Source organism: Delphinapterus leucas, chromosome 14 (assembly GCF_059928025.1).
Source record: "Delphinapterus leucas isolate spDelLeu-1000000601 "Yukka" chromosome 14, BTC_Dleu_Yukka2, whole genome shotgun sequence".
Taxonomy (NCBI): Eukaryota; Metazoa; Chordata; class Mammalia; order Artiodactyla; family Monodontidae; genus Delphinapterus; species Delphinapterus leucas.
The window spans coordinates 81,390,556-81,408,870 of record NC_143142.1 but is presented as its reverse complement, the minus strand read 5'-3'; the positions used below and the strand labels follow the sequence as shown (position 1 = coordinate 81,408,870).

General features: G+C 37.6%; 1 protein-coding gene across 1 annotated transcript in view; it reads right to left on the bottom strand.

Moving 5' to 3' along the window:
* CCDC102B (coiled-coil domain containing 102B) overlaps positions 1-18,315 on the bottom strand; it is a 196,347-nt gene that overhangs the window by 38,207 nt on the left and 139,825 nt on the right. The window contains exon 6 of the mRNA XM_022584305.2: positions 2,685-2,855. Coding sequence (XP_022440013.2) covers positions 2,685-2,855 — 171 coding nt within the window. The remainder of the gene's footprint in view (positions 1-2,684; positions 2,856-18,315) is intronic.

Here is an 18,315-nt window from a genome sequence, read left to right as displayed (position 1 = left end):
GACAGCATGCCCAGCCAGCTCCTTGTCCGAGAAGTTTGGAGGAATGAAGAGTTCTTTCAAATCCTGATAAATCAGTCTATTTTATCCCAGGCTGGAAGCTCATTTGCCAGCGTATCTTTCACAAAAACAAGTCCTTTTTTCTTTTGATTCCAGCAAATACCACAGGTCAGTTGTCCCATCTGCAGTTCTCTGGGAGACATTCTATTGTCTCTGAGCTACCTGCAGTTGCCTTGAATCTGTGGGATGTTCTGAGAGAAGCACAATCTCATTCTCTTCTCCCTGTGCCATTTTGTTCAGCTTCAAGGATTTATACAAAATGACATTAATTAAGAGCTTTTAGCAACAGGCTTGAAGGCCACACTGTTGAATTGGTTCTTGCCTAAGCTTAATTGATGTTCTTGCTTAATTGATGTTCGTTGTTCAAAGCCATCCTCAGTTTTATGTATTACCATTTGCAAATGAAAATCAGACCCTGGCAGTCACAGAACTACTTAAATTTCTGTATTATCTTACATATCTTTTTGAAAATTCGACAAGTCTTTTCTGAGTTCATCTCTCTTTTAGGCACTAGTCAAACACACCAATAGCAAACAAGAAATACTAGCTACATACCTATTCATCTAAAAACCACAGCTGATTCTGTCCATCATCAGCTTTCCAAGGTATTAGAGGATATAATGTACCAAACCTTTCAGGACTCCATAAAATGCGTTGCCATCATTCTAACCTCCAATAAGTTTTCTCACCACCTACTTCTGGCACTGGAGTCAATGTAATATAAGCTGACCATACCAGTCAGCTTTAGCTAAGTTTTCCTATAGCAACAAACAAATCCAAAATGTCAGTGGCTTATCACAACAAATATTGATTTTTTTTTACCCATGTGGATCCATTTGGTCAGCAAAGCTCTGCTCCATATCCTTTCCACTTCAGAATTCCCGCTGAGAGGATGATGTCTACTTTGCACCTGCTGGCCTCATGACATGAGACAAGGCAGAAAAGACACATGGGAAAAGAGGCACAGCAGAGCCCTGTTTGGGCTCATAAAGCCCCTGATGGTAAGTGGCACGCGGAGCTTCTGCTCGTCAGGCAAAGCAAATGTCACATGTGCCAAGCCTGATGTTGATGATGTGAGAAGAATGATTCTCCTACAGGGAGGGGCAACGAACAGAATCCTTCTTAAAACCACAGCCGTTTTTAAAATTACATGATTAGATGGCTGTATCAGATTTTTGGGAACTAGTACTTCATTAGCCCTGGAAAACTGTGTATTATCACAATTTCCTTGCTGATGACTCAGTCCCAAGCAATTTCTTAAAGCCTGTATTGGCAAACCCAAAGGTTATTTACCACCACTTGCAACAAATGCTTTTATATCAAAACTATTCACAAGAATAATGGCTATGATGAAAATAAAAACCCAAAACCACTCTACATTCCTCTCCTGAATTACTCTTCCACAGTCCAGCCTCACTACCCACGTACACCATTAAAAACTACATATATGTCTTCATAAAAAGAGACATCAAGGATGAAATGCCCACGGACAAGTCAGCCCTAGTAAGATCAGGGATGATGTATGAGCCTCACTGGTCCAATCATTCTATTTTCATGTGATGTTATTAGATTAGAAAATCTGGTGTGCTTGACTGGAGTAGTTTTGATGAAAAATTAAATCTTAAAATGTGGACTGTGTTCTGTTACTGAATTACCCCTTGGAAAAACAATTCCGTTTTCTTTTTTAAATTTCCAACTGTTTGGCATTATCTGCAAACAGTCTCTCTAACCAGGGAAGTAATTATTTTTGCCTCAAAAGTTGTCCGCTAGAAGCAGATGCCGTGCCTGGAACCCCATCTGAAGTACTTGCCGCCATGGGGTGGCAGACGCTATCACATTGACAGTGGAGACCACTTCTTTCAAGAAAAATCTCTTTGTTGTCTGCAACTGCAGCTGAAATCACACCTCCCTGTTGCAGGTGTACTGTCAAGGTATCCCATTCTTAAACATGCCATAAACCATTAGCAAGTTGACCTTTCACAACAAAACAAGATGCCTACATTCTTTAAACATCAGAGAGCGCTGGGGAGAATGTATATATCATAACATGTAATCACAACATACATCATGTTTCTATAATATATAGAATTAAAGCTTAAAACTTAAAACACCAAGTTGTTTTTTTTGTTTTTTTTGTTTTTTGCGGTGCGCGGGCCTTTCACTGTTGTGGCCTCTCCCATTGCGGAGCACAGGCTCCGGACGCGCAGGCTCAGCGGCCATGGCTCACGGGCCCAGCCGCTCCGCGGCATGTGGGATCTTCCCGGACCGGGGCACGAACCCGTGTCCCCTGCATCGGCAGGCGGACTCTCAACCCCTGCGCCGCCAGGGAAGCCCAACACCAAGTTTTAATGATACCTATGGTACCATGCCTCCCCACACGACCAAGCTAAAACATACCTGAAGCGATAGGGCACACGTAAAAAATGCACTACTAACACTACAAAAATGAGCATGTTGTTTACAATAATAGTTTCCTCTCCTTACACTTACACTTTTTTTGATTTTAATTTTTAAAAATGTGAAGTTTTTACCTCAAGCAATGCCATATGCTAATAAAGAAAATGCTTTTTCTATGCTATGAAATGCAATTTTGAATCTATGTGACATATGTTCCACTTATAAGATACCTTATTTTCCTTTTGGTTGAGTCCCCATTTTAGTTCTTCTACTTGAAATCTCAGTTTCTTCACTTCGGCCTCATTTTGATCCATGAGGTTGTTGACGTGGGTCATTTCTGCCGTCTTTGCCTGGTGCTGCCTGCTTAGTTTATGGTAGGCATGTTGAAGGTCCAACAGTTCCTTTTAAAAGAAAACAGGGATTCCATTACTTATAGTTTACTCTGATAAAGTCAGAAGAATGGCAACTTGTTTGGAAAAAATAGAAAAGCACTTTAGGAAGAATTCAGATTAGGCATCTGGAACTCTACATTTCTGCAATTACATATTATGATTCGCATATAACTATAGGTGGAAGGTGTATTTCTGTGTGGCTAAAATACAGTGCAACTCTTTACGTGCTTGAGGGAATGACCTATTTTTCATGTTGTGCAAATTTAGTTTTTATGTATGCTTTCCAAAAGAGGAATCTCATCTCCATAAATGAAGAATAAAACATAATAAAAATAAGTACAAGAAGAACTGGTCATCTGCTAAATCAGCCTAAGTATTAAAAGTAAGCAGACTATCTGTTTTTAATTATTTTTCTCAAAAACAAAAAGGTTTTGTGCTGCTGTACTCATGCCGTGAATGGCACCCTCCTGAAACCACGTGAATCTGGCTCAGAGACCTGACGGGGCTGACCCTGGGGAAAATCCAGAGCAAATCCACCATGAAGTGACTGGATCACCAGTCAATCTTGTTATAATCAACATTCTACAGACATGAATTGACAGGTTACATTAATTCGCCTCAGATTTCTTACAGCTGCATATAAATCTACAATTATCAAAAATAAAAGTATAATGAAAAGAAACACATCAAGATGCCACTCCTCATGTCTTCAGACTGGCAAGATTATGTGTGATAAAATAATCTGTTGGTAAAATGTGAAGAAACTGAGATTCATTCATGGAAAAATGTTGACAAAACTATTTAACATGAAAAATGCATTAAAACTCCAACCCAGCCATTCTACTTCCAGGACTGTGTCCTACAGATACACACACAGTTGTGTGAAATGCTGTATGCATGTGGACATGTAGCACAGCATTATTTTTATGTTAATAGTGAATGATTGGAAATGAAGATCGTCATAATATCATCATATGGAGCTGATTAAATAAAAAGCCATTAAGCTTTTTAATGCTTAAAATATAATATGGCAGCCTTTTGTATAATGATATCTCTCAATATTCTATTAAGTAAAGCAAAATGCAAAACAGTGTGAAGCCTAAAAAAAAAAGCTGAATTTTTTTTTTAATAAATTTATTTATTTATTTATGGCTGCGTTGGGTCTTTGTTGCTCTGCGCGGCTTCTCATTGCAGTGGCTTCTGTTGTTGCAGAGCATGGGCTCTAGGTGTGTGGGCTTCAGTAGCTGTGGCTCGAAGGCTCTAGGGCACAGGCTCAGTAGTTGTGGCGCACAGGCTTAGTTGCTCCACGGCATGTGGGATCTTCCCGGACCAGGGATCGAACCCTTGTCTCCTGCATTGACAGGCGGATTCTTAACCACTGCGCCACCAGGGAAGCCCTAAAGTGAATTTTGATATGACACCATTGATTACTGGTAGCCTCCTGGTCTATATGAAACACAACTCCAACCAAACAGGTAAATGTCCTGCAGATGTGAGAAGAGGGTGTGGACTAGAGCGCAGGACCTGGGAGAAATTGCTGACCGCTCTCAGGAAGCCAGGAGGAGGAAAAGGCTCCCACGCCCACCAGCCACCCACCACACCTCCATGGCAATCTATCAAATAACTGAGAGATTCCTGGAATCTTGCTGCTGTTCTGAAAACCCTGGCCCCCATAAGAGTCAGAATCACAACCATTGGTATTTAAACCTGAGCAGTGCCGAAGGGCAGCTGGGAACAGGCAAACTTGGACAGGCAGCTAGACCCCTGTTGATGGGACAGGCTCATGGTCCCTTCCCTTGCCTCACAGTTTATGGCTTCATGGCAGTGTTCTATCAAATTACATCACAAACCACATTTAAAATGCAAACAGATTTCTCCTTTCTTCAGAGTACAATTTTCCAATGCCAAATTATATACCTTATGCTTTCACAGAAAGATATGCAGTAGGGAACACAATTCTATTATTTGGAATGACAATGGAGCATTTAATGAAAGATTTTCTTGATCTGGCAAACAAAGAATTTGCCACAAAAGTAATGCAGAGCTTAATGGAAGAGTAATAGCAAATCTGTAAAATGATGGCTTTTCCTCAGGAATTATGCAACTACCTAAAAAACCTTTGTGGGGCTTCCCTGGTGGCACAGTGGTTGAGAGTCCGCCTGCCGATGCAGGGGATATGGGTTCGTGCCCTGGTCCGGGCAGATCCCACATGCCGCAGACCGGCTGGGCCCGTGAGCCATGGCTGCTGAGAGGGAGAGGCCACAGCAGTGAGAGGCCCGCGTACCGCTAAAAAAAAAAACAAAAAAAAACCCTTTGTGATTTAGTAAAATTATTTCTCAGATAGTCAATGCTTTGACTTTAGGCTTGTACAATTCACTTAGATTGGTTTAAATGGAGCTAAGTAAACAAAAAGAACCTTTGAGATGTGCATATAGGAAGGGAGAGAGGGAGGGAGGGAGGAGAAAAGGGAGGGAGGGAGGGAGGAGGGAAGGAAAATCATTGCTGTTTGTCAGTACCAATTCCACCCCAAGCATGTCTCATCCTTGTAGGCAGACCTCTAGCATTCATGCTCTACTGCATGGCCATTTGCTCAGGGAAGGCCACCTTATTCTCAGGCCCAGGAGGTGGATATATGTTAGCCAACGTCTGTTCTCTGTGAGTGGTCCCCAAGCCTGCAGCATCAACATACCCTGAGAACTCCATCCAAGAACTACTGAATCAGAAGCTCAGGAGTTGAGGCCCTGCAACCTTGGGTTTAACAAGCCCTCCAGATGTTTATAATTCAACATAAAGTCTGAGGACCACTAGTATATGCCAACTGTAGTAAACTTTACTCTTGGCAGTAAATGTTTTAGGAAGGTAGATGGAACCTAACCGAGCAATGAAATATGAGACGTCTCCTTGGGTGGGAGGAGGTGATCTAGGATTTTTAAGCACTTAAAAATATACAAGGAAGATGTATGCCTGGAGGTACTGGTACAACAGTCTGGGCCAATAGGAGAATCATGCTTACAACTGAGGTCCGCAGACCTGGCCTGGCCTTGGGCACATTTCGTTACGAGAAAATATATCAAACTGTATCTATAGCCAAATGTATTTTATTTATGTTCATAGGATACCTTTTACTTTCTATTCTAAAAAGATGAAAAGTAGATTTCAACATAGGAGAAAAAAAATTATTTCATTAGTAAGGATATTTAAAAAAAAATCAGTTTAGGGGAAAGAGATTAGTATTAGCCAAGTACCTACTATCACTGAACTCTTCACATACCTTGTCTCTCTTGTCTTTTCTATTTTCCCCATTCAGTCTCTGAGAGGCTATACACATTGCTTATGGCCAAACTAGCTGTAAATTACTCCTCCTTTTTTCATTGTTTCAAAACAATATCCCGGCTGGCTTTAACCTTGTTAGCAGGCCTTATCTTCTAAGACTTCACAGGTTCTTTGACATTTTAATCCATTAGTTCATCAACACCCCAATTTTACTTTCAGGAGAGAGATGGATTTCTTCCTTAATTCTCAAAGCTATGACATTTGCTACTATAGACTCATTTTTTTTGTTATTCTTGTGATGAGATTCCCCCCACCCCCAGTTCTTTCTTTGAATGCACGTTAGAGTAAAGGCACTTAGGATCACAAACCATAATCCCCTGTATATGTTTTGTTTGATGCTTTTATCTGAAATCTCAATTTCCCCTGTAGCTTACTTACAGACCTCCAGTTGGAAGGCATCCAAATAGATGTTCATTTAGAGTTAATAATTTGCATATAAAAAGAGAATAAGTCAATAATAAAGATCCATATGGATTTTTAGAGCAAGCTTATTCTAATATATTTTTAATGGTAGAAATGCATAAAACCATGATGTGATATATTTTATTTTGGCAGAGAAAAATCTGAATAGAAATTAAACATATAAAAATATACAGTACTAGAGAGTATTTGTCAGTATGCAATCCTCTATAAATCCAAAGCTATAAAACTGAACAGTAAATATAATTCACAATCCTTTTATAAGTTGATATGAATAGTAATGTTGAATCGATATAGAAAATAAGCATATACAGTGTGTTTGTATATGGATATTTCTGATAGAATAACATTAGTTCCTCAAATAGATTGACTCTGTTTCTAGTGATGTGAAGAATTTGATAGGTTTTAAATTCTGTATATGGCTTATGAAATCATGCATTAGTTTATGCTCTTGTAAGAATATTGCTTTCTACCTAGAATTAATATTGTAGCCGATACGTGAAGTGCTGAAGCTTAACTGATTTTGATTGTGTCAAGCTGCCAGAACTAAAATACATTTTCTTATAATTTTAAAGGACATAATGAAACGCTGGTTAAAAATGAATCAGATAAGTTTATATGCATCAATTTGAAGGAAAAACAAAATGACATACAGAAAATTTTAAAGTATTAAAGTTGTTATTATATATGTTATTTGTTCAATTTTTTAAAAATCCACAGAAAATTAGAAATTTTGGCATCTGTAATTTCAGAAACGCATAACAATACTGTACTGTTATATAGAGAACCTGAAATTCTCAGTATGAGTCAACTATATTTAATAAAGAGAAACACGTAAAATTGGAAATAACTAGCTCATGGTCTGTTGATAGCCTTGTTAGACTCCAGCTGTGAGTAATAATGCTATCAACAAGGGCAGATTTCCTCTTCTCAAAAGTTGACTCAGGCACATTGGGTGGTTATTACAATCAAATCCATCTACTTGAATAAAGAACTCACAAGCGCATCCAAATTAAGTGCATTCGAAAAATATCTTGTACCACCTACTTATAAGGATAAATGTCAGTCTCTATATCTTCAATTCTGACCTCAAGAAATACAGAAATCAAAGGAACGTATATTTCTACAGAATTCAGTGTTATTCATAAACATTTATGATACTTGGTGTCAGATAATAGCTTTAAAATGAGAACATTTTTGTGGTCTTAAGTGGCAACTTCAGAGGGTTCATTTAATATCTTATATGTTAAGTATAGAGTATTTTAGTGCTCATTGTAGACTTGACACATTATCAGTGATTCAAGGAGCGTTTACTGAGTGTCTACCACGTGCCATGTAGACTGGCTTCTACATTCTTTTTATAAAAGCAAACAAGGCAGACACAATTTTTAACCTCACAGACTTAAAACCTAGTAGAGGTAATAGATTAAAGACAATTAAACAAGAAAATTTTCCCACTGTGAAAAATACTAAGAGATAATCCAATGAGCTAATAAGATAGGAAACTGTTTATGAAAGGTGGATGATAAGCAGGGAGGACATGTTGTGAGGGGATGCTGTCCTGTGCCCTCCAGGTTCTCCTGCAGGATGAGAGGATGTATTTCACCGGGTGCTGGAAATGTCTGATCACAGCCCTTTCCCCTTGGCTATAAGGAGCCTCCTTCCTGGGACTTCCCTGGTGGTGCAGTGGATAAGACTCCGCACTCCCAATGCAGAGGGCCCGGGTTTGATCCCTAGTCAGGGAACTAGATCCCACACGTATGCTGCAACTAAGAGTTCGCATACCACAACTAAGGAGCCCACCTGCTGCAACTAAGACCCTGCATGACCAAATAGATATTTTTAAAAACCAAAAAAACAAAAAACAGGCTCATTTCTAACTCCACACCCCCTTCCTGGGGCAGCCTGGTCATTTTAAAAGTATGAAGGAACTGCTCTTCTCACCTCAATTTGGGACAGCTCCAAAGATCTATGCCAGCTTCAGAGGTATCCAGAGGTATTACTATTATCACTTCTCCCCAGTCCTACTTCTCCCTCTGCCCTTTGCTCTCTGGCCTCTTTCCCCATGGGTGTTGTACTCCCTAATAAACTTCCTACATTTTGATATCTGTCTCAGAATATGCTACCCAGGTAGCACAAACGCCAACATCATGTCCCATGGCTGTCACCTGGGGAGATCTATCCTATAGAATTAAATATCATAGTACAAACACCATGGATGGAAAATAGATGATGGAAACTTTACTAAGAAAGAAATGTGCAAAAAGGGTGCAAAGCCACAATATTGTGGCTACATTGTGGCACTTATATTGTGTGTGTGTGTGTGTATGTGTGTGTGAGGCCCATAGACTGAATATCACACATTGGAGTTTGGGTTTATTCAATGCCATTTGTGCTTATTCAGTACCATAGATACATAAGCAATTGACCAAAAAAAAGTTTGTTGAGCATCTACTAATCTCTCATATAATCAGTTATGTCAATATTCCCAATAATATTCAAGTTTTTTAGAAAATATAAAAAAGCTTCATTAACTTTAAATTAAGTCCTACTTTCCTCATCTGTAAAATGCATACAATAGCAATTTCATAGAATTGTAACCTTCAAAAGACAAAATATGTGTAAGTCATTTGTGATACATTAATTAAACGTAACAGGATAGGTAGAAAAACTGGCTAGGATAGTTTAGTTAGTTAGTTATCAAATGCAATAATAAGGTGAAGTGTCAGTAATCCAGAGTAGATAGAGCATCTCAGCAAATGCCACCACGGACTGGGTTCTTTTTATCTTTCTGTTTTGTCAGCCTTAGCTCATACGTGGTCTTTGTCCTTAAGCTTGAGGTATTATAATCCCGAAATATCTGCTGAATCTTGCTGGGAAGGAAGTAGGAAGGGAACAAGCAAGGATAAAGGTGGTTTTCTCCAAGTGAAACTTTGCCTTTGTGTTGATAAGGCAACCTCTCAATGTTATGTTTTTGGGAAAAAAATGCAAAAAAATTGCACAAAATATTGAGCAGAATAAAAATATATAGTAAAAAATCAGACATGTTGTAAACAAACTGAGAAACAACAAAGGTCAAGGGATATTATTACAGCACAGACGGATTGTGGGAAATAAAAACGTATAAAGAGAGGAACTAATAGTAAACTTATAATCAGCAACAACAAGAAGCCTTATTAAATACAGTAATGTCTTCAGTTGCTGAGTAACCTAGAATTCTAAGCCCAGCTAAACTAATATGCGAGAGGCAGGGCAAAATCAATTTTTTTTTTTTTTTTTTTTTTGGCGGTACGCAGGCCTCTCACTGTTGTGGCCTCTCCCGTTGCAGAGCACAGGCTCCGGACGCGCAGGCTTAGCGGCCATGGCTCACAGGCCCAGCCGCTCCGCGGCATGTGGGATCTTCCCGGACCGGGGCACGAACCCGTGTTCCCGCACGAACCTGCATCGGCAGGCGGACTCTCAACCACTGCGCCACCAGGGAAGCCCCAAAATCAATTTTAGTTTTAGGCAGAGGCAGGATTTTCCATCCACATATTCTTGATGAAAGAACTCAGGATGTTCTCTACGAAGTTATCTTTCTAGAGTTCTTTGAATTCATCAAATCCTTTCCTGTCTCAAAGTATTCGGACATGCTTTTCCTTTCGCCTACAAAGAGCTTTTGCAACTCTACACTCATGTGGCTCCTAATTTACATTCAGGTCCCAGTTTAAATAGGATTTCCTGTGAGATGCTTTCTTGATTACTCAAATGTGAATAATGATTCACAGTATTATTTTTAATTATCATTCAGATACCTGTTCATTTCCTTTATAGTCTTTATTGCATGTTGAAATTTATACCTCTTTGTGCATTTACTTAAGATTGCTTTATCCTACTAGTCAATATATATTTAATGCACCTATATCTGTAGAGTAGAAACAATTTAGAGTTATGTGGAAATGTGAAAATTAATTAGTTGTCAGGTCCATAGAAAACTGGAGCTCTAATTGTAAAATTTTGGAAATAATGAATATACAATGCAAACTTTAGAGAGATAAAGCTGTTGCTAGCAGAAAAGATACGATCTCAATTTAACTACAAAAAGATATATATAAAGATATATATATCTTTGTATATGGCAAGCAATCAATTCAAACTGTTGGATAAAGCATACCAATATTATCTGAGGAAAATTGAAGGAATGAATTATTAAGGATAAAAATAATCTATTAAGTACAAAAAAATGAATTGATGAAGAATTGGTCTATTGGTAAACAAGCAGAATAGTATAGAAAAACTATGAGCCAGCCTAAAGAAAATTTTAAAAAGAACACCTTGAAAATATACAAAATTGGAAATGAATTGGTATTTATATCAGATTAATAAATAGGAGTAGTTTTGTTAAGCTTGCCTTTCAATGGGACACTGAGACTAAAGTCCGCCTGATGGAATGTGGAAGGAACTGGCTTATAGCTCTTCTAGCTCTAGCAAGGAGATATCCCATGGGAACTTCCATGATGTCCCACTTCCTTACCTAAGTACCTAGAACTGAAGGGCTACAAGATGACGAAGCTAAAAGCTGACAGTTACAGATCCCTGAGTCACCACATGGAGAAGAAACACCAAGGAGAGCCTCCTGGCTTCACTGGATTAAGAAATGAGCAAAAAATAAACTTGCATCAGCTGCAGAGATCCGGAGTTTGTTGTAGCGCTTTATCCTTACTAATAGTCTAGCACAATAATATTAGGTTACACCAATTGACATGCTTAAAAAACATTTTGATTGACTAATTCACTGGCAGTTTCAGTGCATAACAAAGGTTACTAGGCTTTTAGTCATTTTTAAATTGACTCATTTTACAAAAAGATGTCTGTCTCTCAGATACACCATCAGGGTCACAGGGACAGAGCTTTTTTTGGTCTTTTTCTTTTAACTGTATAGTTCATCAATTATCTGTAGTGTGTTAAATAGTGCCTGGACACTGAAGGTGCTCAACAAATGATAAATGAATGTATGAATAAATGAATATACTTACAATATGTCTTACTGATTGGTGAAGCAAACAACAAAATGTGTTTATGATTCTAGATTGTATGCAGGCTGGATTGTACTGTGCACAGGAAAAGGAAGAGTCTCTTTACACTCATTTCCTTTTAACAGCAAGCATTCATCACCAATTCAATCTACACATAATAAAGTTTTGTAATAGTTGGCAATACATTAAAATAGTTTTTATAATACATATCCTGACTCTGTGTGATATTTAAAGATTTCTAAAGAATTGCAAATACGGCTATTAACCCTAACCATAAGTTGCAAGTACAATTTAGTACTCATACAGCATCCTTTGTCTCCAGAAAACATACAAATATTAAGTTAAACCCTGAATTGTTAGTCACCAAAATTGTAGATGGAATCAGAAGTTCTTTTTCTATTTTCCAGGCTCCCATGGGGGGAATAGAGAGAGAGAGCACTGACTCACACTCAGTGGGGAATGCATCACTCCCACACAGTTTTTTTCTTAAAGCCATGCACACTTAGCTAAGTAATGCTTTATAACCAAACTTTCCAACCTTCTCTCTACCCACACTGAGAAGAGCCCTGTAATTGTACAAAGCTACAAATGTTCAGAGAAAATACTTTTCTGTGGAAAATATTTCATTTCATTTGATAAATCAGGGTTTCTCCAGGTCCTCTGTGCAGCCCTTTTACATGAAAGTGGTTCTGCATAGAGCAAACTCTCCTGACAGATAAGGGTATTGCTTTTGCTCATAATTCTAGGGAAATAAATAATTTAAATAATATACATAGACTTGTGTGTTGAGTTTGACAGACCCAATAGCCAAACAATTCCTACTTCCATTCGTGGAAAAGAAAGAGCAGAAGGGTCAATAAAGGCGAGAAAAAGGAAGTGATCAGAAAGGCCAGTAGAAATAAAACCACAGTGAGTGTTCATAAAAATTAATAGGAAATAATCCAGAGATTAAGATAAAGATAGAAAAAATTCTCAGAAGAGGAAATACAATAATCCAAGAAATGAAAAAATATTAATAAGGATATCAATATAGAAATGGTAAGAAATACACTCATATACCACTGAAGGAAAATGTAAATTTTCATGACATTAAGATAATTTATGAAAATATATCATCAGTTCTTAACTCTGTCCTAGATTTTATAACAAGAAAATTATTCTAGGAAAATACTATATATATATATATATGTATACATATATGTGTATATATATATATGAATATACATATGAATGAAAGTTTTATGTTCAAAAATAGTCACTCTGCATTATATCTAACAATAATATGTTAAAAAGTAATCTATATGATCGGACCCTTACTGAATAAATTATAATTAATCCTTATACGGTGATATTATAAGCCCTTAAATTATGTGGGAAGAATTTTGATGATGCAACAATAATGAGGCTATATAATGTGGAATAACAAAGCACAGGCACAATTTTATGTACATGACTGCAATTATGTATGTATGTATGTATGCACCACACAAACACACAGTAACAAGACATACATGAAATAGGGTTTTTACTTTTGTCCAGTTTTACGTAAGACCTCAACACTGAACTCCTCTCCTTCTAAAACAAATGACAAGAAAAATAAAAGTGTGGTAGAAACCTGGTCCTGCACCCACTAGGCCCTGCCCACCTGGAGGGTGTGTAAAGGGCGGATCATAGGTGGACAGGGAGACCCTGGGAAGGCCTGTTATCTGAGCCCGGGGGCAGTTTCTCTCCTCTGTCCTGGGAACTGGAATGGAGTTACCTGCCCCACATGAAGACACATCAGTTTTTCCAGAGAAAAACCTTAAAAGTGTCACCTGGTGTTTGGAGGACAGACTGATTCCTCATTCATACTAGAAAAAGTATAAGCAGCCTGTTGCTATAGAGCAGGGAGGTGGTGCTTCCCTTGCAATTGCCTGTGCTTTCAGAATTTCTTGGAACAGGAAGGCATAAATGTTTGGGGGTGAGTCTGAGTGGCCCCTGCAGAGAGGAGCTGAATTTGCATCATTAAAAAAAAAAAGTCCCCCACTTTAAAGGACCAGTCGGTTGGGCGAGATGACACCAACAGAAGAATCCCGCATGGAGTGGACTGTGGGAAAGCTCAGGGTGATGGTAGGTCAGGGGCTGACTGAAGAGGCACTGCGGCAGAAGGGGCTGGCCTGGAGCATCGTGCCTGAAACCACTCCAGTTCATAGGACTGCTCCCTCCTCTGTCCTCTCTTCCAGCCCTGAGAAGTAGAAGGAAGCCTATCTAGTCCGGGCGGGGGTGGTGGTGGGGAAAGCAACGTAGGGAGGAGGGAGCAGAAGATCCCATCCTCACTGCCCACCGCCTGGTCTGATGCCAAACTGCAGAAACGCAGAAGCTTCGACCCTGAGGTCTACAAACGGAGGGGATTTAACAGAGCGTTTTCCATCTACTGGACACGCCCTCAGAGATACAAAGTGCATGTTGTAAGAAGGAAGTGGTTTCCTCTTAACTCATTTCTGTATCTTTTTCAGTGCCTGCAATGTATAATATGACATGTGGATGATGTTTCAAAAGGAGTATATCAAGTTGAAAGATGAACTGTCGATGTAGAAAAGATTGAAAAGGGTTTTTTTGCTATTGCATCCCTAAAAATATTGTATGACTTGTTATTAAATAAATATTAACCTCTAAAATATTAACCTCTAAATAAATATTAACCTCTAAAAAAATTCCTATTTCCTGGAATACAAGTGGACCATCATTTTCGACAGAGCATTTGCTTTGGGAACAAGATGAGAGATCACAGGTGTACAGATTGAGTGGGCCTTTTACTTTCTGTTGAAATAACCAAACTTAGATCTAGAACCCCAAAGCTAACTCAGTTTTCCAATTTGATCTGAGAAAGATCGAGCATATTTTATTCACAACCTCAGATTGTCTCAGAACTCAGGAATTAAACACCTATTCATAGCATTTATTAACATTTAATCCTCCAGATCGCCTCTATATGCAGAAATCATTATCTGTTACCTATATGAAATTATCAAAACTACCCTATAGGTTAACGTTAATTGGCACATTAAGGTGATCTCATAGGGAGTCTGGAAATATAAACCAGTTTAATGAGTGATAAATTAAGGCACACAAATAAATCCTTCAGTGTGGAATAACTGAATTGCTTCTCTCCTCTCGTTGTGTTGGTGTTTACAAAAGAGAAGCATTAGAAGCCAAAGTTAGGTAAAACGTTAAAATCAAATTAGGAAAACAAATAAGTTAGTTCATCTAAAACTAAAAGTAAGTATCCCCATACCTAATTTCCAAGGGTTGCCTCTTGTACAAAGTGGGTCCCTTTGTGGTTGCCGTCATGAGTCATGAATTCAACAATGTGGTATTGCGTGGGTTAAGGAATGGAGTTTCTCGGGGAAACAGCAAGTTGGAAAGGTTGGATTCACAACAGAAAAAAAAGCATGGGTCCCACACGTCAAGGAAAACCTCCAGAGCTAGAAACACTGTTTGGATGTGTCCTCCAGTCAAGGGACGGCCCTTCCTCCTGCTCTACTTAGCCGTGTCTGGCAATTGGAACCTGGGTGCTGCCTGTTGACACAAATAGTAAGTGCCAGTTGCCCAGAACCTGGAACATTTGGGTGGCTCACAGAGAGCCAGTTGATAACTTCTGAAAATGTAGTGAGCCCTATGTTACATGTGTAACACATCCCTGGCCAAGGGAGCTCACATTCTACTAGAAAAATGAGATGAGTTAAAATACATGAAAATAGAGTACGGTGAGCGCTGTGTCAGGGTTGGGAATGGTTGCTATAAACACAGTTGGAGAAAATCCGAGTGACTTTCCTACACATGGAACTTATTCTAACTCCTGTTATTCATGTTAAATTTACTTGTGTCACTGGTAGTTGCTATCATCTCATTTGCTCTTTTTAAATTTTGATGCTAAAAACAGGAATTTAAGAGACTTTAACATCTGCCATCCCTACCTTTATTTGTACATGTTCTTATCATCTTATGAACAGGCCTAAGTCTCAGGAGGGAAAAAGTGATTCTACAAATGGTTTTGATTTTTCTTTTTTTTTGCAACTTTATCCTCCCAAGTTCATAATTGAAAATTAGGCCACAGACATTGTTTGTATACTCTTTTTTTATATTTTCATGCTATAGCTATTCAATAAAAATCACTCATGCAAAGCTTCTGTAACAAAGTTTAAATATAACCCTTTACATACAAAATTGAACAGGGTTAAAAGGTCCTATACTAAACATTATACAAAGCATTCTGGGCTCTAGATACTGCTTTATCTGCTCTGTTTATATGGCATATCTTAAATATACATGCTCTGAAAATACTTTTTCAACTACCTATATTGTCAATAGACTCAATATTTATAATTTCAATGGAATTTTGTCCATAATTTTTAAGTAAGTGAAATATATTAGTGGTTATTTCAGTCTGTATAAGCCCAAGTGTTACACAGATACTAACACGGTCTAACACAATTGCAAGAAAGAGTTTCTTCCACCATGAAAATGGTATATTTCTTCCAAAGGCACAAATGCACTTACAGATGCAAAAGTAAGGCAATGAAAAATGCAATTCTGTTATACAAGAAGGCAATTTTCTTCTAAATTCCTTTATGTGGAAAATTTTCTTGAAATGCTATAAAATCAATATAATTGGAATTCATTTTGATTTGATTATGACCGTTATTATTCAGAATAATTTTCCCTCCTTCAAAAATACAGCTGTAATTATTCCCCAGTTAATAATTGTACAAGATCAGTTTCGTATCATCCAAAAATCAGACGACTAATTATCTAGCATTTTGTTAAATTAACTTCAACTTGTAAATATGAAATCATGCTTATTTTAAGCCTAAAAAAACCAGTGAACAAGTTTCCTCTTATCAATAATAAATGTTAGCCTCTAGTAAACATCTGGTAATTGAGTATGTAAGGTGATACATCATAACAAATTTTTTTTTTCAGACTTTTCACTTCAAATCATGAAAGAAGAGGACTTGGTTATTATGAGTTTCACGCATAGTTGAGAAAAATATGCATATTGTTGCATATGTAGTTGAGATGGATCCAGTCCATCTGGTCACAGGCTTGTAAAATAAGAAAAGTTGAAAACGCTTGTGTTCAAATGTCCAGCTACCCCCATTTTCTGTGAATTTTATAGGGTCAGTTCATCTAAGGTTAGGGATAAACTATCCCTGCAGTTGCATCAAACCATTTGGTCCATTAAGACTTGACTTTAGCTGCCAAATGGCATTTTCCCCTGCATAATACTGTTTGGCATCTGCATTGATCAAATTAACTGGTCACTTGCCAAATGTCCACTTCACTTTGGCACGTAGATAAAGACTATGGGAGTGAGAGAATGATCTACTAAGTGTCTGAAAGAATTTATATATTCACCCTAATTAAATTATACTCAAAAATAACAATCACCCTTTAGAGTTCCTCTCAAATTAATGAATACTTCCAATTATAAGGAAAAAATACTAAAAATGGAAATTGAATAATCTAGACACAAACAGATGATAAAAGCACTTATTTTAAAAACTATGTTTTATTTATGGTGCAAATCTTTGTGGTTTGTGATGCTAACTAGAAAAGACATGAATACATTCTAAACTTTCTATAGAATAGTTATGTACAATTTTGAAAGAAAATAGACATATATAAGATACATTACTGTGATTTTTCACTAGGTTCTTAGTCATTTAAAAAATGTTATTCATTGGTACTATTCTCAAGACACTGTCTATTTCTTATGGAAAGAAATTGTAATCTAGAAGATAACATATTCTAATGACTAAAATACAAGGAAAGAAAATTGGCCCTGTAACCAAAAAAAAAGGAACTTATTTGCCAGTCGTATCCATATAAAATTAAAATATAACTACCTAGCTTTTACTAAAAGTAAAAATGTTTAAGTGTACTAGAAAATAAAAATTGCATTGAGATGCAGATGGAGAAGAGACTTAGATACATCTGTTGTCTTTTAAGAGGGATACACAGTCCAAGGGAATGTGTCTGGTTATAGTAGAAAGAAGAAAACATCACGACTAATGCGTTTAGATACATACACGTGTATTGTGTGTGTAATTCTTCAAGTTACCATATACATACATACACACACACATATGTACTAATTCTGATACATCATAAATTAAATTACCCATATACTGGACTTAATGTTTTCTTACACTGTTGGCGATGAACGAGGACAACATTTTTGAGATATTGGACTATAGCAGTTAAGCATCATATGTTTCAACCAGAGAAAATTTTGCAAGAAGTTTTCTCTAGAGTAGGTTACAATCTTACCAACAGATAATGATGATATCTCACACCACATTACCTCTAGCTCACTGACTTTGTTTTTCATCCTCAAAGGAATCTCCTTTCTGTTTGAAAAGTTCTGATATCCCCACTAATTTTTCTAAATGATTCTAGATCCTACTTCTTCTAGAGCTCCAGCTTAAATGTCACTTTCTCATCTCCTGGTCAGGAGGAATATGTTATGATATAATCTCAGAAGTCTCCGTATTGGTTCCTTAATACACTAATGAAACAGCAAGTTTCATGAGGCCAAGGTTCTCATGTGTTCTTTCACTGTCTAGTTCTTTTGTTGCCAAGTTCTTTCACATAACACAGAAATAGTTATTATAGGCACTAAAAGATGCTTGTTTTCTTAATGAGTTAATGGCTTAGTC